This window comes from Pezoporus flaviventris, unplaced genomic scaffold, assembly GCF_033815535.1.
Source record: "Pezoporus flaviventris isolate CSIRO_AGI_PZ_B2104156 unplaced genomic scaffold, CSIRO_AGI_Pfla_v1 ptg000035l, whole genome shotgun sequence".
In the NCBI taxonomy this organism is placed as follows: Eukaryota; Metazoa; Chordata; class Aves; order Psittaciformes; family Psittacidae; genus Pezoporus; species Pezoporus flaviventris.
The window spans coordinates 3,545,912-3,569,093 of record NW_026892583.1 but is presented as its reverse complement, the minus strand read 5'-3'; the positions used below and the strand labels follow the sequence as shown (position 1 = coordinate 3,569,093).

General features: G+C 46.1%; 1 protein-coding gene across 3 annotated transcripts in view; it reads right to left on the bottom strand.

Moving 5' to 3' along the window:
* Positions 1 to 21,025, bottom strand: part of LRP4 (LDL receptor related protein 4) — an 83,864-nt gene extending 62,839 nt beyond the window's left edge. For 2 of the 3 annotated variants that reach the window (XM_061462221.1, XM_061462223.1), the window contains exon 1: positions 20,669 to 21,017. In XM_061462221.1, coding sequence (XP_061318205.1) covers positions 20,669 to 20,753 — 85 coding nt within the window. In that variant the 5' untranslated portion in view covers positions 20,754 to 21,017. Of the gene's footprint in view, positions 1 to 20,668 lie in introns of all 3 variants that reach the window. The other variant, XM_061462224.1, reaches the window with a different exon arrangement.
* Between the last annotated feature and the right edge of the window lie 2,157 nt (positions 21,026 to 23,182).

Below are 23,182 nucleotides of genomic sequence, written 5' to 3'. Positions count from 1 at the left end.
CTAGTGAGGATAAGGATGCTAAAAAATCTCCACAGAGACAGTTATGTACATTATTTTGACTCAGGTCTGTATTTGGCATATTAGTAATTTCTTCCTACAAACAAGGACTTGTCTGGAGATGAGGGCAGAATAAGAGAGGCAATGATGTCCTGTATTTGAAAGCACCGGCTATATCCACACTAAGAAATACTGTAAGCTTTACCATAGCATAGCAGCCTTGCCTTCCCTCGTCCTGTACATTCACCTACACACTGACATAGAATAAGCCTTTACTTACTAAATTCTGCTGATCACTTGGAGACTGGATTCAATCGGGAAATTTTGCCAGGATTTAACTGGCATGGGGGCACGCAGTGATATACAAGGGGATGCAGTGACAGGACAAGGGGGAATGGCTTTAAATTGACAAAGGGAAGATTTAGATTAGACATCAGGAAAGGATTCTTCCCTGTGAGGGTGCTGAGGCACTGGCATAGGTTGCCCAGAGAAGCTGTGGCTGCCCCATCCCTGGCACTGTTCAAGGCCAGGTTGGACAGGGCTTAGAGCAACCTGCCCTAGTGGAAGGGGTTGGAACTGGATGAGGTTTAAGGTCTCTTCCAACCCAAACCATTTTATGAGTCTATGATACTGTGACTGGAAACGGGAGATGAGCCAGGCCTTAGCCTGAGAGTTCAGGAAGACCAGTCTCGGTATGTGCAGCCCCGGTTACACTCAGTGTAAAACATCTGTGGAACTATGACCTTAGAGCAAGAGTACTCCATGTTCTTGGAGAATAGTGACACAGGTAAGCACCTCCTCCCCAGGTTTAATTTCTGACATGATATATCTGGAACAAGGATTATGCTTCTGGCATCATTTCTCCTGTAACAAGAGCATCAGGTCTAAGCTGGCATTTGAATCTTTAATACACAGGAAATAATGCATGCCACACAGCTTAGCCAATGTAACAGTTCAGCCCCAAACCATGGGCATGCAAACTTGCTGCCAGCCCTGCAGGGATGCAAAGGCATGTTTAAAGGAGGTGGCCTGCTTCCTTTTTCCCCATAATGCTACAGAGAAGCAGGCTCATATGATCTCTTCTTAACACAATCAAGCAGTTTCATGCTGTTTAGCTATCTCCACTGCAGCTTTGGAAATGGGGGACAGAACCACCACATGGATATGAGCTTACCTGACTATCCAGGGCTACAGTAAAGGGCTCGGGGAACTCCCAATGCCAAAACCTATCAGACAGTCCTGTTGCCATAGTTTGCTTTAAAGAGACATCAATTCTCTGATTTCTTCCACATCTGGAGCTGGGACCCTGATCAAATAAACTAGAAATTGAGAGATCATTCACAGCTAATAGAGGGAACACAAAGTAAAGCATAAAACCAGACAGAACAGTTAAGCAGAAATAAGCTAGACACAGTGAGCACAAGAAAAGGTCGTGCTTTGAGCCTACACCAACACTTTGGATGAAGCCACCCAGAAGGGCTTGTCAGCTGATGTCTCCTGCTAAAAGAAAAACAAGAAAAGGAGACTGCCTGAGCCCAAACCATTATGTGTTGTCTGCATCAATCTCCCCCCTCCCTCAGAACCAACACTCGATGCTCTCCCTCCATACCCTCTCTAGCTTTGGTGTAGATGCTGAATGCTGACAAAGGCGCCCTTTAGAAGCCTGGACCGCAGAAGCCAAAGATAAACCCCTTCACCCATCTCTGGTTTTGTCTCCCCCGCAGATATTCTCCCCCCCCTCCCAGCCCATCTCACCCTCCTTCCCTCAAAAGCGATTAGGGAAAAGCTGTAGAAATATTTGCCCAAAGCTGGAGCCTGTTGCTGGGCCCAGCTGTATTGTTGGTAGGAATACACACAGCAAACTTGCACTGTGAGGAGCCCTGCGGGACTCCAGGCGCTTCAGGGAGGTTTTGTGAGCCCAGCTCTGCATGCTCTAGCCAGACTATTGTGAAAGGGAAACAGAAAAACAGTTACAAACCCCAATGCTCCCCGCTCTCATCACACACAGCCCCTTCAAGTACCCCCCTTCCAGCAGCCAACACCTTCCCCAAGACAAATCTAGAAGGGAGGGGGCTGCAAAGGAGAGAATGAAAAGGTTTCCTCCGTTAGATTTAAGGCAACAAGTCAGAGCTGCAAGGAGTCCTTTATCTGCCAGGGAAGCCTCCCACTGCTCCAGAGCTGGGCCGAGCGGGGATCCTGGGGGCAGCTTTCTGAAGGCTGCCATTGATTTGTCACTGGTGATAAGTGAGGCTGGGGCCGTTCCCACCATCGCCTGCAGAGGGGATGACTCTCCCACAACACCCAGTGGGGGAGAGGGGCAGCAAATGAGGAAATACAGAACCCGATGGTCAAAAACCTCCTCAACAGCTCTTTTTTCTCTCATGAACAGCAACAAAAAGGAACAACTGTGCTGAAACCAAGGCAGGGGAGAAGAGGCAACAGTGCATGGAGGCACCGAAGCCGCTCACTGGCAGAGGGGAGAAAGAGCAGGGGGGGGTTCTTCAACCTTTACCTCCAAAAGGCCTCCTAGTGCCAACTCAGTCAAACAATATTCCTTAAAAAGACTCCCCAGCCGCTCTTTGTCAATAGCAGGAGGCTTTTAAACCTGCTCTATTTACATAGAGAGACTCTTCTCTGGAGCACATGCTGCTGGAAACTTGTTCTTCTGCTTTTCGGGAGGGGAAATCTTTTCTCACAGTACTGCATAAATGAGAGAGGCTAATGAAGCACCATGTCTAAAAGGTGAATTCCCAAAGCAACAGGAGATCTTAAAGGAGCACCAGAGCTCCCCCAGGGAACACACAAATAGAGCAGCAGCTGCCTGGGCAAGACCAGATGCAGATGGGTGAACTGAAAGCAAGACAAAAGGGGGAGGAAAAAGAAAGAAAAAACAAGAAGAAAGGAAATCAGTAAAAGCAGCAAGATCCTTGGCCTTTCTGATGTAACTAATCAGGAAAGACCATCAAAACAGGTTCAACTTGCGTTATAAAATGCTTCTCTTGTGCTCCGAGATGCTGAGGAGCACATAGGACACCTCTCCTTCCTTTGCCAGCCCTGAGCCAGCTCCTGCCCCAGCCAGGCTAAGGCTGAGCCACACAGACCTTGTAACACAGCCTGAAGACCAAGAGATTCAAGTCTCCAGAGGTAAAAGAGCATCATGCCTGCAGCCTCCTTCTAGTTCAATCAGACTAGACCCAGGAATCCAGAGGATCATATCTGGCACGATGTTACCTCGGGACAATTGTGCGCAGCTCCTAGAACACCACATCATAATCCAGCATGCTAAAATAAATGGAAGTTGCCAGGCTGTAAACTGTGACATTCAGCAATATTCTACCTCATATTCACTCATTCAGATGCACAGGGCAGGTCACTGGGAGCAGTGATTATTTCAGATATCCTAGTCCAGATTTCTTGCCGTTCCAAGACAGCACTGCCTTCGTGACCTTTAGCTGGGGATGAGCACAATATTAGAACCGTAACAGATAAAATCCAGTCCAAAGATTTCATGAGTCAGAACAAAACCCCACCCCAAATCTCCCATTCGTATCTGGGAACCAGCCAGCAGCCAGTTAGCTCAGAACACAAATTGAACATGTTTCTCACCAGAAATATCCCTCTGCAGCCAAGCAGCTACATCCTAAACCAGCCAAAGGTTTTGAGCAGTCCTAAAGTGCAAGCCCATTGAAGCCTTCTGCCTCCTAACAAGAGAGGACTAAACATCTCCTGAGCTTGGTGAACTGACACCTTGGATGACTGCCACTACTTGGGAACCTGGAAATAGGCTTCTATCCAGCAAGACTCCAACTTGCACACCTGATTAATCTCAGTAGCTACATGAGAAGCAGAACTAACAAAGCCAGTTTCAGATGGCTTCATCTCGAATAGTCAATTTTGGTGCCTCTGTTGCCAAATCGAGGGAGGGAGGGAGGGGATTCTTTCATGTCTCACAAAATGCAAACTCATGAGAAAATTTCACCCACAGCCAAGTCGCTTCTGTGGTGCCTTCCCTTTATTGTGCTGCCTATTTTCATGCAACTTTTATTCTCTGGGACCAGTTTTTTGGGGGGTGAGAAGATATGTAGGCATATTGAAATAACCATTGCTTCCATACAAAGCACCCTAAAGATGCCTGCGGATTTTTCTCATGAGAAGAGCCTGTAGTAACAATATGATCAAGAACTACTTCTGATATTACTTCCTGGACCCACTTGGAGGATCTGAAGTGCATATCCAAATAGACACAGGCTCCTCACAAAGCCCATTTCAGATCCTTTCAGCAGATGTCATTCAGCCCTGGAAGAAGAGGTTTTTGACACTTTCTAGAAGCCTTTAAAACTCTCCTGCCTACAGAGGAAAAGTTCCCCCTACATGCAGGCACGTTGCCTTTTGCTCGAACCATGACCTCAGGGCCAAAACCCTGATCAGATGCATTTACTGTGATGACTCAAGAGCCATTTTCCTTCTGTTATTCCACTTGGGAATAACACTTTGGGGAGTAGAGTCCAACAGACTAATTAAGTTGCATCAAGCTTTTGAGGCAATTTGTGGGCATTGCAAGAAGTGATGTTATTTAGCCTAGTATAGAATAATTCCTCTGATCAAAGAGCAATCTAAGCCCATCAGTGCTATAAATGCTACCTGAAATGACTGGGTAGCAGTAAAGATGAAGCAGAACACAGGGCTACTCATCTAGTTACTTCTATTCATAGCAGAATTTTATCACCAGTAATTACCATCTACCTTGAGAAGTCCCTGGGAGGTTTGTTTTCAGTTGGACACAGACGTTTTTCCTCTCTTTCCAATCCTAAGTGGAAGAGTTATGTAGGAATTCATTTTAATAGTTGTGCAACAAAAGTACTGTTTTCAGTCAGGAAAAAAAGCAAGCATGTCTGTGGTGGGGAAAGAGGCCTTAGTGTGCAGTTTGTGTCCTGACTAAACTTGCTAAATATTTATGGTACCTTACACTGCCATTTCGGACACTGTAAGAATATAACATTATTCCTACAGATCATTCTCTAAGTAAGAACATCTGGTACGTTTGGACCTTTAGCCAACAAGCCTTGATGAGTCAAGATCAGACCTACTGAAGTCACAGCACACCATTAAGCTACACACCATTCTGGTCATGACAGCCTACACCTCGAGCTCTGAGGTTGAGCTCAGTTCACTTTCCTGTTCCCTGTTCCTTTATTCTGAAGTTGAACGTGATCCATTAATTCCAGATTCCAAGAAGTGTGCTTAGAGGTTTCATTCCCCTCCCTCCATTTTTTATGGTACACTATCAAACAATGTGGAATTACAAATAGCAACAGCATTCTGGAAATTGTTCCATGTCCCTCCTTACAACTGCACACACACTTGGCAAACTGAAACACATACAAGATGATTTAGGTATCAAGCCCTCAGAAAGAACATGATTGTTTTCCATGGGGAAGATATAATCTGCCCTTCACGATACAACCTAATTCTTGATTTCTTTGCCAGATATCCTCCCAAAACAAACCCTGTTCTGTGCACAATAAGCAAAGGTCAGGAAGCAGCCTTGATTTGACTTTAAGTGGTAACACAGCTCTCAGATCCTCCAGAAACACACTGATCCTCACTCATGGGAAAGAAACTTCAAGACTATGGTTTCATATTCATCAGCAGTGCTAGCTTTAAGAGCTCCCAGCCCTCCTTCCCCTACTCCCAGTTGCACAACCCCCATAAGCCAGCACAGCTTTGCACAGCCTAGTAATAGCCAGGGACAGGGGTCCCGTGGACGATGAGCAAAAAGATGCCAAGTTGAAGGGTCTTCCAACTCATCCTCACCCAGCCCAGTCTGCTTCTTCCATTTGCTTCATTGCTTACAGAACCACAGCCTCAGAGCCAAACTGACAGAAGAAGCTGGGGTCGTTTCCCATCCAAGGCTCTACAGACATATTTACTACATTAGCTAGTCCAAGAGTTATTTTCTTCTTACAGTCTGTTTACCGAGTGTTTGTACATTTAGAAGTAGGATATTCACGCTACTGTGCTGAACATCCTTATGAAAAGGAATAAACAGGGTGAATTAGATCATTCCACAACTGAGTACAGTAAATGTTTAAAAATGTGACATCCTCATCTGGGAAAAAGCCACTAACTTCAGTATGCAGGGAAAAAACAGCTCTTAAGCAACCAGTCCCCATGCCTCAGTTCTTCACCCTTGCACGAAAAGAATCTGTAGGCTCCAAAATCAAGTTGACAACTATCCTTAGAGAGACCAAAAGGAAAAGAAAAGACAACCCAGCCATTAGCACACCCGGCCCAACAATCATAGAGAACCTTTATGTCGTAGCTCGCAAAGAGGACATTCCCATATTAAGTTCTGTACAGATGATCTCCAAAGGTTATGGGGAAAACCACTTAAGCTATTGGGTAAATACAGCTACTGAAGCCAGTTACGTATTTACAGACTTCTACCCAGCAATTTAGCTTGCTGCTACAAAGCAGCAAAAAGGAACATTCAATAATTATTATTTAAAGTTAGCCACACTAAACTATCCCAATTCAGGAATGCAGGGTTTAACACTTGGATTCCTGACTGAGTCCAAGTTATGCTTTGGTTCTCAAATTTCCTGACCTTTGTGGTTACATGGTTAAATATCCATATGTGATCCATCCTAAGAGCTGCTGCAGTCAGGATAGGGGAAAGGCTGGAAGAGTCACGGAGGCAGAAGAGATCTTTGGGAGCAGCATGTTCAGATATGATACCCCTCATTAGACTAATGCTAACCATTTATTGAACACAATGGCAGATAACAGGAACACACGCTGTCTAGAACAAAACCAGCAACCAGATCCTCTTAGAAGGGCACTATATCTGAGAAGAGTTTTCACCCACTCAGCATCAGACCCCAGATGCAACAAATGTGTCTATTTAATTGTGATAATGCTATATGCAGCATGTCAGAGGGGAGCAGGGGAAGATGAAGAGAAAGGCAGTTTCAACAGAAAGACATTTTGGGGATGGGAAGGACAGAAAAGTCTGTATGTTGAGACTAAAAGGCAAAGCATTTAAGTGGAACCCGTATTTAACTATGTTAATCATTGTGGGGTTTTCTCTTGTTATTCAATAAATCTGTCAATTTATTGCATGTAGAAATCATAAACTCTTCAGAGTAGACTGTCCTTATTGTATGCGCACACTGCATGTAACACTGTAAAGCTCTGATTTCCATCAGAGTGAACCTTTACATGATCCAATTGACAACTCATGTGTGAGATTCAGCCCACGTAGATGCTTCCCTTCAGCCTGTCACATACTCGTTGGGGGAGAACAGGAATGGCCATTTAGGCAGCTTATGTTTCCAAACAGCGAGCTCTGTCTGCCTTTGACTAAGACACTCAGCATCAATGCTGCCATTTCTGCACCAACTCTGGAGGAGGATGCAGATTCTGCAAATAAGGGTCAAAATCTAATTCTCTGCTAGACATCAATCATTTAAGAGGCAAAACTAAGGAAGAAGAGTCAAGACACTAGCAAGGAGATAAAGTTTTTCATATTTAGATTGACAGTGTCTCTGGCAACAACTCAGAACGTAAGTCTCTGTTAGCCCAAGTGAAACAAGACAGTAGGTCTGTGCTTCCAGTCTTAATGAATACAAGTTTCCACCACAAAGAGGTACCACCAATTAAGGTACTGCATCAGTTGCAACATCTATAGGTTGATCTTTCACCACACATGGACACAATACTAAGACTGTCATACAAGTACAGCACAATAAAGAGGTCTATGCTTGCATGAGCCACAAAAACCAAATCTTGGGCTTCAACTCTCCCCTTCCCCTGATTTCCAGGAAAAGTCTTTCTAATTATTAAGGCAAAGCAAAGTAGCAGCAAGCCAGCGCCAAAAGAAAATGGTTGGTCTTGCTCCCCCGATCCTTCCATCAGGTCTACCCTGACATCTCACTGGAGCCAATTCCCTTCAGCTTGCCAATACCACACCAATGCCTGTGGTGTCACCCGTTTCACCATTTTGCAGGTGGGCTCCTTCTGTGACAGATCAACAAGCTGAACCAATTCATCCAGCAGATATACACTCAGACATAGCAAAGGGAACGGGAGAGACCACTCTGTGGGGCAACCCCCAGTTACACTAGAAGAGTAACATGAAACTCTATATTGTGGGCAGAGAACAATCCTCAGCTGTGACAGCATCCTAGCACCCCACCAAAAATACTCCTCTCTGAGAGATATCAAGTTTACTGAAAGCAAAAGGCAGCAGAAACAGAAATTCCTCTCATCCTGATATTCCAAAACATGGGCTTTGTAGTACCATAAAACTGTATTTTGAAGACAATGTTTGCCATAAAGCAGGATTATACTGAGCCCTACTCCAGAGCGGTAACGTGCCAGTGTAAGTCATTTGCGGTTTCATTCTGAATATCACCTGAAACAAGCCCCTGACCCGCCACATCTCCACTGTCCAGCCCATTGTTTAGTTGCTCTAAGCAGCATGTTTAATTTACACAGTTTAAACAGGAGGAGAGGACTAAGTTAATAGAGATGAAGGAACAGAGGACAGGAAAAAATGCAACTCATGATCCATAAGTCATTTTTCTAGTGCCCTTTGCAAGAGACATGGATCTGCAGGGAAGCAAGTGGGTGATAATTAGGGACAGTTGGAATATTGTTTATTTCCTATTAGCAAAGGCAGCAGTTCAGGCCTCCAAGGATAAATCACATTTCTTAACCAGATGGAAGACATTTCATTTTCAAACATCAACCATACAACAATGGACCACAGAAAGGAAGGAGCCAATTCACAACAGCAACAAGAAAACAGAATTACTAGCGATTTTAGAGACGAGTTCTCATCAAAATCTGCACTTACAAAGAGCCTCATGTCACATCAGAAATCGCACCACATCCCACCACAGTCAATTCAAAGACACTTTTATTGGCAAAACAAGCTCTGCAAGTGTTACCCACATGTAAAAGACAGCACACTTGAGTTTTTCCCAGAAGTGAATTCAATATACGAAGGGACTGCCTCCACAGTCGTTTCAATAGAGAAGGCTTCAAGACATAGGTTCCAACTATAGAAATTAAAATATTCCAAGGAATAATGGTTTTATCTAGTAAGAGAAGTGTTTTCTTGCTCTCTCTAATCTTTATATTTTACCCACAGGATTAGAAGATTTCCTTCTCAGCCTCCCTTTTCCTTCTCTTTCCCAGTTTGATTTATGATGTTCTCCCTACATCCAACTCAAAGTTGCACATGCCAGTTCAGTATTTGGTAAGAGCCTCACTTGATGCTGCACATTTCATTTGGTACTATCTGCCAGCACGACAACTTTGCGCAATAACTTGTGGCAGCCTAGTTGGCTAGTAGGTTTGGACTTTCTGTTAGAGAAACTTGCATCCTGGTTTAGATTTAGACTAGTTTCTCAAACAGATGGATTCTGGATTCAGTTATTTGCTCCATTAGCCTCAAAAGGAGTGCCAAATCCCAGAAATAAAGCTTTTGTAAGAGTGGACAGCTTTTTCACTTCATTAGTCTATGGTTCTCTAGTCCTTTTAGGCAGAGGCAGCTTTTGCTGCTTTGGCCAAAACAGAAACTAAGTTTCTTTTATAAAAAGATCAGCAGTAAAAATCCTTTCAGTTCCATTCTGTAGCCATCACCATATAGAGTTGACAGATTTAGTTCTATCATGTCTTCGTACATCTATACTTAAGAAAGTTAACTTCCCCTCAGTTACAGGTATAAGAACAGAGAGCTCTGGAGGTGGTTCTTGTGGGAGTCAAATGTTTTATTTGCCATCAAACAGTAGAGTAGGAAAACCTCAGCATTGTATTCAGTTCTCATGGCTTGAGTAGTTGAAATGTGTCTTACTTGCTAGGGCCACCACAAAGCCACCACAGACACACTGACGCAGAGCCTTAGGCATGCAAGGACTCCTGAGGCTGGTCAGTGCGGGGCTGCAGAGGGACCGTGCCACGTGCCCACCTCGGGCCAGCCCCATCCTGCAACAGAATAATTCTCTCCTCATGGAGTTACTGTCATTTCCCTTCTGCGAGCCACTCCCCTTCTGCTTGCCTCTGAAGGGCACAGAGCCACACAGCACATACCTTAAAGACTTCGGTATGCACAGTCAGAAAACCTGGCTCCCTAGACATCTCTGGTCTTCCACGGCATAACTCTGATGACCCTCATTCCTTTGATAGACAGTCGTAGCACCACCACCGCATTGATTTTAAGATCTTGACATACAGGATGCAGAGCACATTGTTATGACATTGGTCAAGAAAAAAACCCCAAACTAACCTAGATCCCACTCCATGACTTTCCCAGATTAACCTGCAGGACCAATGCACTGCAGTACATTAGCCAGCAAATGCAGGTGTTCTGGCAGCTGTCCCAGTCACTTAATCGGAAGCCTGAGCTCAGAGGCTGTTCTGCCTGAGCGGGTAAGTCAAGATGTACATACCAAAGATGTCACCCAGCCTCACTCCCTTCTTTGCTCGAAGGCTTCTGGCTGAGTACTGTTTATTTATACCCTACAACTGATGGATTGTACATAGGTTTCATTTGCCCAGTAGCTCCCATTAGTTCTATACTGTACCTGCTAGATTTGGACTCATGTACCCGATTTAGCTAAACAGGGGGTTTTGCCAATCATTTGAAGTACTCAAGTGCCTGCCACCCCCTCTTCAGTGCCAGCCTGTTCTAAAGCATTTGCAGCACAAAAGTTGCTCATGGCTATTTCTCAGAAAGCAATCATCTCAGCTTCTCTTCTTCCTGCAGCGTATGTATTACTGCCATCAAGAGTTTGCTTCTCCAGCACAATCAACAAAACATTACTAGAGTACCACATGAATTATCCCATTTTTATTAGACATTCCTTTCCAGCTTTCATATTTGTTCCCAAACTTCTGAAGACTTGTGGGTGAAGAACTAACCATACCAAGCACAAAAGGAAGTATGTAAAACACAACTGACTGGAAACCTTAACCTAAGAAATTAGCTTATGTTGTTCTAGTCTGGAATTTCCATGTAGAACAACAGATTACAGCTCCTCATCTTCCAGTTCACAGGAGGCAGGTCACAAACAAGAGAAACCTCAGAGAAACAACAGGTTTGTCTTAGAGTGGATGAGCTACTGCAAGCCAAAGGAATTTGTAGTGGAAGATTGCAGGAGGCAGGGATCAACAAGGTTGTTCTCTGCTGGAGTCCTAGTAGCATAGAAATCAGTGACAAACATGCCCTTCCACAGCAGCTGAGGCAGAGATGGGATCCACCAGATACTAGAACCCTGGACCTGGAAAAAAAACCAAACACAACAAACACCTAAAAGGCATAAAGGGCTTCTGTTAAGGTAATGCTGACCACAGGTCTGAATTCTTCCTTACACTCAGAAATGCAGTGAACAAAGGCCTACATGCAGTGCTGACAGTTGAAACTGGAAAAATGCATGAGGTTAACACCCCTGTGGTGGAGACAACTGCTCCGGAATCGGCTGCTCATGAGTCAACACCCTCCTGCAGCTGCTGTACACTGGTACAGGACAGATGTCAGACCCAGGGGCAGTCTTCACCCAGGCCAAGCAAAGGGCTGTAACCTCACCAACCAGCCCAATTCCATCCTTCCCCGTTTCCAAGTCAATGCCCAAGAAAAATCCCTTCACCTCTTCGACTCTGCGTGGATACAGCTCTCAATTCAACCCGCTCTTTCCTTGCATTAAACTTGGCTCTGTCTGCAAGGCAATGACCGGTACCCTTATCAGGAGACCTGACCTATCTTCCACCAGCTCCCACATTACACTTTGTAAGATTTAGATACTGAATACTTCTACACGAGAGCCATGACAAAACAGCAGATAGTCCACTAGCATTCTTGTTTGCCAGTGACTATATGCTCTCCTGCTTCTTGGCTATTAAAGCTCTGGAATGGCAGCCTCCAATCTCCCTCCCTTTGTCATGCTGCCAACTCTCCAGTTTTCTCTCCCAGACGGACCTATTATGTTCCTCCTCTTGCCAACAGGTATGTTACTGATCAAGGCCCTTTTTAAAAGGCAGCACAAATTAGGGGGATGTCCTCCAGCCATAAGAAACTCAACTTGGGCTTTTCAAGCATAACAGGCTTCAAAAAGCATATGAGAAGAACACAATCTCCGAGGCTTCAAAAACCTCATCTCCCAAATTTGTCAGCCTGAAGAAGCTGCAACCTCTGAATCACAAAGAAAGGGCAGCAGTAAATCTGGTTTCCTCTTAACAAATGGGATTTTAATTCAGAAAATTATCCCACCTCCTGATTCATCCTCAGGAGCTCGGAACAGGAGCAGGAAATTACAATCCAGAGACTTCTCACCCTTTTCCCTGCCCTCAGAGTTGCAAAGAAAGGATTTGACTATTCAGCAGTTATGGAAATTCAGAACTAAAGTTGGGTGGGAGCATAAAGGGAAAAAAAGAAAAAGGTGTGTCTACTTTAGTCTAATCCTGGATCCCATGAGACACGGTTCTGCTACAGTGAATGGCTGCACCTTAGGCAAGAACCTCTCCCAGACACTGCCAGCTGTCACCAAGTCAAATGAACTGATGGAGCTGGAGATTCAGGCTAAAGGAGCAGAGTGTGTTTCCCTGGAACCTTCTTGCACAGTCACACAATGCTGCTTCCTTCAGAGGAGGCCGAGAACATCACATTTGTGTTTTAACAGTTCTCACTAGTGACTCACTCCTTCATACAGCAATTCTTAACGGAGAAGAGGAAGAGAAGTAGCCTCCTTTTCCAGGAAAGGTGTTATTTTCTGCCACCACTCTTGTTGCTTCTGTACCCAGACTCCTTTCCAACCCCAGAGGAATCTCCTGTTCTCACTTTACATGTTTTTCCAGGCAATCATCTCCAACCTCCTAGCTTCTCCTTTCAACTCTGCCTTCCCGTTTAAAACACTTTTCCAGACAGGACTGTCCTCAAAAAGACCTTTCCGGACATCAGACATCCCACTCAAAAACCCTCCTGGCTGTATGTGCCCCCAAGCCTGGCAGGTCTCACATTCCATCACTGCAGATAGACGTGGTGGTGGAACTATCTCATGGGTTCACCATACCATTATTGGTCTCCCTCTCCAGCTATTTGATAAACTCGCCCCACTCATCAGGGACTCTACTGTTGAGGGTCCCTACAAGTTGTCCCATCCTCCTCTAAAGCATTACTAAAATAAGGCTTTCCCTGCCTGAGCAATTAAATGCTGCTCAATGCTCATCTTCACTTTCAAAACTTCCATCTTTTATGCTACCTAATTAACCACTCTTTCTGACATCAGATCCCATATAATTACTCTACCTGGATCTCCTTACACAGCTCTTCTGTTCCTTTGCCAGCTCAACTCATTGGCTCTCACTTCCAAAATGCCTATCTTTGCTTCTGTTAATACCTGTACTTCTATACCCCCTTCCCTTCTTCTCATGGTTTGTTCTTGCATCTGCTTCCTCATCCTTATTTCCACAGTTACCAGCTTTCAGTAGTCTTTGATGTCAACTCCTACCCTAAAATCTCTATCCTCATTCTAAGACACAATTGGAATGAAAAACTTTGAGAAGCTTTTCCCACTAAGCAAAAGCTAAAGGAAATTTAATTAGAATGGTATGCTATGCTCTTTTAATATTGGACCTTATCTATCCCACTAGAATAATCATATCCCTGATCCTTATCAAATGTCAGATGTCCAGTTTAGACTATAAACCCTTTGGGCAAACGCAGCCTCTTCCTCCATGCTACACAGAGCCACGGCACTTAGACCAATCCTTAAGATAAGAAAAAAACCTCAAAAATTCAAGGAACTTGACTTTGCCAAGAGCGGTTCCACTCCACACACTGAGACTTGGGAATGACCAGAGCAGTTAAAAGTACTCTTTGAAACTCCAAAAGACAAGAATAGGGTTCCACCCCCAACAGAAACAATGCCTGAGAAGAGAGGAGCTGGGTACAGACAGCACTGAAAGAGTTTCTCCATGGTATCTCTAGCTGCTGCCTGCTTCCAGTCTCCAAAGCCATCACTTATCCCCTTTGAAACAGCAGGAGAGTCACTTCTTTCTTCCTTCCCTCTCCAGAAGGAGCACAGCAGAAATAAACCTCGAATGATAAATTATGCACCACCTTTGTGTGGCTGCCTCTTGGCCAGACGGGAAATTTTTCTCCCAAAGCCTTTTGTTTCCAGCTTTGATCCCAGTGTTGGATCCGCTCTGTTCAGCACTCCCTCGGCATGGAGGTGAAGGGAGAGCTGACACGGGCCAAGTTCAGGCTTACTGCAAGTCACAGTCAGATCTTCCATTAGCCTTCTCCCCTCCCCCTTCCCAACTGGAACTCTCCTTGAGTTTGAAAAGATCCTATTAAACATTTTCCAGAGGGCCTTACAGAGGATACATTATTTTGATGGATGCTGGGACTAAAGGAGGAGGATTTCTAAGTACAGTGAAATAATGGAGTTTGTTCTAATGGGTTTAAGAGATGCCCGGGGGCACCAAGTAAGTTCCTTCTCTGCAAATCAAAAACACAGAAGACCAGAAAATGGAGCTGAACAACTGAACGCCAGGAAGCGGGGAAATCGGGCTCTATTTAACTGCTGCTCTTGGTTACAGCCAACTTCAGGCTGCTTGGAAAAACAGCACACACACATCACTGGCACAAACTTAACAGGAGAAAACAAAGAGACAACAGGGGTCAAACTGGGGGTGGCAAGTAGGAGAAGGATGCAAGGCTGGGTCCCCACCCCCTGCCAGAGAGTCGGATCAATTATCCTTGAATACTAACAAGATTTCTGATTAAAGAACTGCTGCTATGCAATAGGAACAGAAAGCTCCAGCAGCTGGGAGGGGCTGTCAGGCACTAACAAAGACACACAGAAGACTATGCCCTGCTAGGGCATATGGAGGAAGTCACCACGCTGGTAGCCAGCAGAGGGGTCTCCCCTGCCTGGAGTCAAGATAACATCTCACCGCTGACAAATTGAAGTCCAGAAGTAAAACTTCACCCTAACACTGCAGAACATGGGGTCTGTTTTAAGGCAAACATGTTCCCTCCTGGAAGCTTTGCTGGATGACAGTTCTTTAAACAACCTCATCACCATAGTACAGAGAGATGGATTTTCTTGTCATTCTAACCCATCCAGGGGAAAAATCTGGTGCTTCTTAGTTCTGAATATTGCAACATCAGAAAGTTACTGTTAACATACAACAGCTTGAGAAACAAGAGCCTGCAGTCTTTGGTCATACAGTCTTTGCAGTACAAACATTGAACATGCACATACAACGCTGCCCGTTAATCTTAATGGTTTGTGACTTGCTGACTGGTAACTAAATACAGAAAAACCTCATGACCCAAGAACCTCAGGAAAAAGAAAAGCTTCTGTTACTACTTTTCACAACCTAAAGTTGTGTTAACATTAAGCATCCTGCTATTGGCATATATCTCATGTCATCAGAAGGCTTCCGGCTGTTCAATCCCCTTTTTTTCTTTCTCTTCTATTTTAAACAACAAACAATTCCTTGATCCAAGGAGTTTCAGCCACCCACAATTTAGCAAGGCAAATGTCCACAAACATCAGCTCTGTTTGATGTTAATAAAGTCTTTATGAAAACTTATTTTCTTGCCCTTACATACTGAGTCTCCTTTCATCTGGGTTCACAGCAGCCACGGAGGAGTTCTGCTCCTCACAGAAACACTGACTGCAGCTCAAGAGTCTCTTAGACTAAACACACAGGCTGGAACTCTTCAGCATTTAACAAGCAGTTCTGCATAACAAAGGCCAAAAATGCCTGGATAGCTGAAAAACCTGAACGCAAACTCACCCACAACAGGACAGCAGCCAAATACTCCCAAGGTAACAGTCCCAGAGCAACCAGATACACAACATGAATAAACCAGGAGCCTACGGAATCACAAGCCCCTGGATCCATAGAGTTAGCATGTTTAGTACAGGGAAATCATAGAATCATAAAATAGTTAAGGTTGGAAAGGACCTTAAGATCATCCAGTTCCAACCTCTCTGCCATGGGCAGGGACACCTCACACTAAACCATGTCACCCAAGGCTCTGTCCAACCTGGCCTTGAACACTGCCAGGGATGCAGCATTCACAACCTCCCTGGGCAACCCATTTCAGTGCCTCACCACCCTAACAGGAAAGAACTTCTTCCTTATATCCAATCTAAACTTTCCCTGTTTAAGTTTGAACCCGTTACCCTTTGTCCTATCACTACAGTCCCTAATGAAGAGTCCCTCTCCAGCATCCTTGTAGGCCCTCTTCAGATACTGGAAGGCTGCTATGGGGTATCCACGCAGCCTTCTCTTCTCTAGGCTGAACAGCCCCAACTTTCTCAGCCTGTCTTCATACAGGAGGTGCTCCAGTCCCCGATCATCCTCGTGGCCTCCTCTGGACTTGTTCCAGCAGTTCCATGTCCTTTTTATGTTGAGGACACCAGAACTGCACACTATACTCCAAGTGAGGTCTCATGAGAACAGAGTAGAGGGGCAGGATCACCTCCTTCGACCTGCTGGTCACGCTGCTTTTGATGCGGCCCAGGATACGGTTGCTTTCTGGGCTGTGAGCACACACTGAAGCTGGCCCATGTTCATTTTCTCATCGACCAACACCCCCAAGTCCTTCTCCATAGGGCTGCTCTGAATCTCTTCTCTGCCCAGCCTGTAGCTGTGCCTGGGATTGCTCCAACCCAGGTGTAGGACCTTGCACTTGTCACGGTTAAACTTCATAAGGTTGGCATCAGCCCACCTCACAAGCGTGTCAAGGTCCCTCTGGATGGCATTCCTTCCCTCCAGCATATCAACCAAACAGAAATGAAAATCTACAGGGAAGCTATAGAAAGAAGAGATTCAAGAAGCATCACAGTGCCCAGTCTTCACGCAGTAGAGACAAAATATCCCATAAAAGAGTAATGCCCAACAGAACAGCCATGGCAAAGACCCATGGTTTCTACAGATGTAAAAGCAAGAGCCTTTACATCAAACACATAAGATTCACAGAAGACAACTGCTGTTAGTGTTCTCTGCCGTGATTCCTGTGAAACTGAATACAGCGTGCCAATCCCTGGAGTGGGTTTGCTGCATGCCAGAGCTCCAGCTCTGGATGTTGTAACAGGTAAAGCCAGACATCTTAAAAGATGGTCAGTTTAAGTGTGCCTCCATGTACCACCTTATTATGTAAACCCTTCCAAGATAACATCACAAACAGCTATGGTGGAAATAACAAGAGGACTAGAGAAATAAATTTCCCCTTTTCTTATACATTTAACATCACTTTACTTCCCAATTCACCCTTTCCAAGAGGGAGTCAGTAAAATGTCTGTGCTTTAATGAGTCTTTTGATCAGAAAGCCTTATTAAAAAGAGAAATAGCCACAAGTCAAAAGCAGCAGAATTCAATGAAGGTGTAGGACGTGCAGTTACTTTTTAAACCTACTTTTAAAACCTTGACTGGTTTCCAAGATAACATCTCTTTATCAGCTTTTGTAAGTGTTATGAAGCATATATTCCATTGTGTTCAATGGTAAGTTGCATTCTAGGGCAAATGCAGTTGGCCTTGGGCAAGACAATTTCTACTTCACTTCCCACATTTACAAAACAAGGATAATATTTGCCTGTTTCACAAGAGTGCAGGAAGACTGGAGAGGACTATCAGACTACAGATCATTCTCATAGAGTTAATGCTTTCATTATTTTTTAATGTTAATTTCACCAGTCTGGAGAACTACAGAGTTTGAGGAGTAAAAAAATACAAATCACTTCCATCTCTTTCTCTACTTAACATTCAGCGAGTACTGCTTTTGGTTTGAACTACAAACAACTGGATAACTGGATTTACATCCAACCACTTTTTCTTTGGAACTTCAATGAACACAACGTAGAAAAACAGCTCCAAGTTTTCTGAAATCCCATTTTGTGGCCCACATGAACAGAACATCCCTCTTCAAGGTTCACAAGACACTCTGGAAATGCAACCACTTTATGTAACTAAGTACCTAGTAATTTGGTTGCTGCATACACCCACACTCCCAAGATGCAAGAAGGGATTTTCTATTGCACAAAACAGCAGTAAAGCACACAACAAAGCTTTTGGAAAAAGAGCATGAAAGGGAACTTCTTATCCACACTAAATAAATGAATTTATAATATTAACTTTATAATGGAGTATTTCTGCTTTATGCTTTTTACAAACATTACCATGTTTTAGTAGATACAGAATTGTTTAAAAAAGTAAAATAAATAAAACCAAACCCCACCATCTGTCAGCATCCTGCAGCATCTTACTCTTCATTTTAGAAGAGTGGGAATGTTACTCAGTGCCGCCACCAAGGTGACAAAGACAGTCAAGGTAATTCAGAGTGATCCTGAGATCTGTGAGTATCATCCAACCTGATCAGCAGTAAACCCAGGCACCCTCAGCACACCCAGCAAGTAGAATATTATCAGCTCCAAGTTGATAACAGGAGAAAGGGCATTTTGCACCTGACTGAGAGCCGTGGAACCAACAGCAATGCCAAGCAGAGATTGAAATTCCCACTGCAAACTGTACTCCTGGAGAGGTATCACATTCAGGTTTGTGACCCTGCAATGTCTGGGGAGTGAAGCTCTGATATGAGCCATGTATTCTTCCGGCAGAGCTCCAGGGCAAGCACATCACCCAGACAGGTTCTGTGACATTCTGTATTCACACTAACACAGACCATCACAACATCAGGCCCTCCTTCATCACCACGCACCAGCAGCATGTGCCATTAGCTTCACATCCTCCCTCTACACCCACTTCTACCAGCAACACACTTTCAAGAGCTCAGAATAATCAGAGACCTCTTTTTTTGACACAGTCTTCTCTAGTTTTAACTGCCACCATCCACCAAAAGAGGGTCAAAGGTCAACCCTGCAGACTTGATTGCTTTACCCGCTCCTGTCCTGAAGCACAGAGGTAAATGACCAAGTGCTTCTTCCCATTTACCTGTTTGGCACCATGAGTTCTGTAGCTGCAGATGCTTTGTGACAGTTCAGCTGCACACTATCCCCCATGTGTACTTGTAAGAGACAACAATGAAAAGTTTCTAGCTAAGGGGATGAACACAAACTCATCACAGACTTTGGCATCTTCTCTGCCACCTCCTTATGTTTTTCCTTGCTTCAAACAGGAAAAAAAGTGCTCAGGAATTCTTATCGCAAAGCTTATCTTGGCATGAAGGAAATAGGATGCGCACTTCTGGGAACAGTTGGCACATCCACTCATAAACGCGCATTCATTTGACAAGAAGACACAGGAAAGTGCACTGATGGGAGAACGACTTGAAAGAGAGACAAACTGCCATAAAAAGCATCCCAGAGACATCAAGGCACAACCACCTACAAGCAAAGCTGCACTTTACAATCAGACATCCCCCACATGGCTGTTAACAGCCCAGACACATTAACTAGGAGCACCTGGGTAACAGCCAAAATAAAACACATCCACATCTGCACCTACACTAAGATCCATGCTTTAGATCCTTCTCCCTCCTAGACTGCAGCAAACTATCTCTGCGGAGCTTGGGAACTAAAGAGTACTTCTGTTTTCTATAAAGCAGATTTTCTGATCCACAGAACTGCAGCCCTTTCCAAGCTGCTTTAGCACCTTCTTCGAAGCTGACTGCAATTAGGTTTCTTGTTAGAAGAGAAATAAAATTACTTGAAACCCAAACTCCATGTGATTGTGCCCCAGAGGCAATACTTGGGAGAACGATGGAGGTCAGCAGCACTACTGCAAATGCTTCCTGTAATTTCAGAGCAGCACAGGAGAAAACGGATGGGTGAAATTATACAGCAGCTGCCAAAGGAGCGCAGAGAGAGAAATGAGGTACGGATCTCCTCTCCGCACCCCTCCCCCAAAAGCCTTCCAACTCCTTATAAACAGTTCCACGAAGCGTTTAGATGTTTTCTCCTCCACCGGGCGCGCTTGTAAAAGAAAGCACTACCGCACACAACGAAGAAACAGCAATTGCTTTTCAGTTGATAGAGCAACCACAAAGATAAGTTTTTCACCGGCGAGACTTCATGGAACTGCTTCCCTGCTCGCCCTCACCGCAGGCAACTCCTGCCCTCGCCACTCTTTTTGGTGCCGCTCCTACCCCGGCCGCACTCCGCCAAGGCTTAGCGGCAGAGGAAAGCTCCCGGGCCCCGCCGACCCGAGGCAGGTAGCCCTGGGCGCCGCCGGGGAACCGGGCTGTACCTTTAAGGGGCCCGTCGCGGCGGGTGCGCGGCTGCATTCCTGCTCCGGAGCGGCGGCTGTCCCGACACGCCGGGCACGGCAGCCTCCGAGGCAACCTGCGCGCCCGCCCCAGCGCTCGCACCGCGGGAACAAAGCCCGCGCCCGCCGCCGAACTTCCGCGGGGGGCAGTGGCCGCGTGGGCTCCGCGCTGCAGCCGGGACCCGCGCCCCAGCCTGCCGGCGGACCCGGCTCCAACCCGCCGCGGCGGGGCTCGGGGAAGGCGAGAACCGGACGCGGGACGGGGCGCGGACAAAGCCCGGCGACGGGGCAGGGCACGGCTCGGCTCGGCTCCCGCCCGACGGGCGCGGGCAGGTGAGCGGCGCGGCGGGACAGGGCTCCCCGCCGCCGAGCCCGGGACGGCGGCCGGGCACCCCGCGGGCCAGAGGGTGCCGCGGCAGCCGCTTACCTCTGGCGCGGAGCAGCGCTCCCAGCAGCAGCAGCAGGAGCTGCGGAGGCGCGGGCAGGAGGCATCTCCCGCCGCGCCGCCTCATGGTGGCAGCGCCCCGGTCCCGCGCCCGGGCCGCCCGCAGAGACGTCCCAGGCTTCTTCTGCGCTCAGCGTCCCGGCCCCACCGCCGCTCGCTCCCTCCGCAGCCGCGGCAGCTCCGGGGCTGGGGGCTCGCTCCCCGCTCCGCCCGGCGCAGGCCCGGCCCCGGAGGAGGAGCCCCGCCGGGGCAGCCCCCGCCCCGCTCCCCCCAGCTCCGAGGCACTTGGAAAACTTTCGGCGCGGCAGAGGCGGTCCCGGCTCCGCACTGAGACACGCACCAGCAGCATCACCACCACCCCGGGCTCAGCCCGCGCCCTCGGCCCCTGCCCGCCCTCGCGGCTCCCTCCCTACGGGCGAGGAAGCCCTCCCTAAAGCGGCATCGGGGCTCTCGCTGTCCCGGCTCCCGCGGCGCAGCCGCCGCCAAGGAGCATCGCTCCGGGCTCCCTGCTGCCCGCTGCAGCGGTAACCGGGACCGTCCGGTGGCTGCGCGCTTCCCGGCATGTGCCAGCTGTCTGTACCGAAGACAAATGGCAGAGCTCCTCTCCCTGTCCCATCCCCGTTTGCCAAGCACCCTTCAGAAACTGTCAGCCTCTAAGAACCACCTTCACAAGCCCTTTGCCCAGCGTATGCGTTGCTATCCAAGAGAAAAGTCTCATTTCCCCCTCCATTCAGGCCAAGCGTTCTGCTATTTGGCGTGTTACTGTCACAGTGTCTGGAGACAGCTGCTATTGTATGAATCTCAGATACCCTAAAAAAGAGCCAGGGTCGTTGGTTGTAGGAGTAGAAATTAGCACTTGCACAATTGCCTCCTGTGCCTTCTGGAATCTGTGGTGCCTTTAAAAGCAGACAGGCTTTCACTGGACATCAAGCCAGTTTTATGATCCTCTGTGGCACGATTTGACATTTTAATACAGAGAGTTGGCAATGCAAGAAACTGTTGTTCAGTAATTAATCTCAGTTGATTTCAAAGTATTAACTTGAATGGAAAGCTGACTCAGATAGTCCAAACCCTGGACCACAGGGAGAGATGGGAATTTTGTCAAATTGACACCAAAGGGCCAGTGACAGGAATGGTCTTTTTTAAAGCCTTCACACAGATGAATCCAGAGGAAGCTGCAATTAATCCCCTCCTTTAAAGAATCACAAGAGCAAGCAAACAGCACAGCATGTGATTGAGACAATTCTGCCACTCCTATTAATAAAGTGTAAACCAGTGAAGACAAGGAATAGTATTAAAAATGTCAACATGAAATTAAACCAGGGACTGAGTCTTGACAAACTGAGCTCAATGTAAAGAAAAATAATCCAACACAGAGCTTCCCTGAGGAGGAGAACTCCCAAGAGCAGGAACACCACAGCAAACAGTAGTAAGCAGCAAACCATGTGTAAATTTACAATACATGGCCCCTAAGATATAAAAAATGCAGACTTTTTGCTTTATGTTCAGAGTGACAGCTTCAAGATAGATAGGAACAGATCCACTTTACATAGCATGAGTGCAATAGCAGATAGACTATGGCATTGAGTTCTGTGCATTTGATAGGCAAGGGGTACAAAGCTGCAAAAGAATAACAACAAATACAGGTAGCCAAGAGGGGATTGAGTGAAGTGCAGAGATTACAAAACCGCTCTACGCTGACATTGACTGGGAAGCCGGAACAGAATGAGGCATGGGAATGACACGCAGTTGTCATAAAGGAATAAACTCCAAGACACCAGAGTTTAGAATGACTGAAGTGTAAGAGCTGGGAATGGCGGGTTGAAGTTAAGAGAGAGAAAACATGAACATCATTCTGGCTGGGGGCTGCTGACTGGCTCATGTGCCAAACCCCTACTGCATTCCCCTAAAACACAGGGCAACATAACCAAATCCCATTTAAGTTTATACTCTCTACTGACGCTAGATCCTCAGGTAGTATAAATGAGAGCAGCCCTGGCTGACTTCAGGCTCACAGAAGCTTGTCAGAAGTTTAGATGCCGAAGTACTGAATGTGATAAAGCACAGACACAGGGCCCAGAACTTCCTGATAATTATATACTTAGGTCATGGAACAGTCTCCCAAGCAGTTGAGAGGAGTATTTTCCTGTGCTTGAAACAAAAGCCTCTTGAAAGATATTGTCCTAAACACAAATAAATTCACTTGTTAGCTCTTCAGTGCTTCTCTCCCCAGGGAACAAATGTTTTTACCCACTTGTGCTTAAGTGTGTTTACCAGTCCTCTGCATATTGCACTGAATTCTGCTAAATCACTTTCCTGTCCAGGCTCAACTTCCCTAAATTATATCTGTCTTATAAATCATTTTGAAATCCCCTGGTGAAATGTTAGAGAAGCACGAAGGATTGGCTTTCACAACAAGCTCCTCAACAGGCTGCAGTTGAACAGATGGAAATCTGTATTATAAACCTCTCAATTTCCTACCTGTTGATGCAAGAC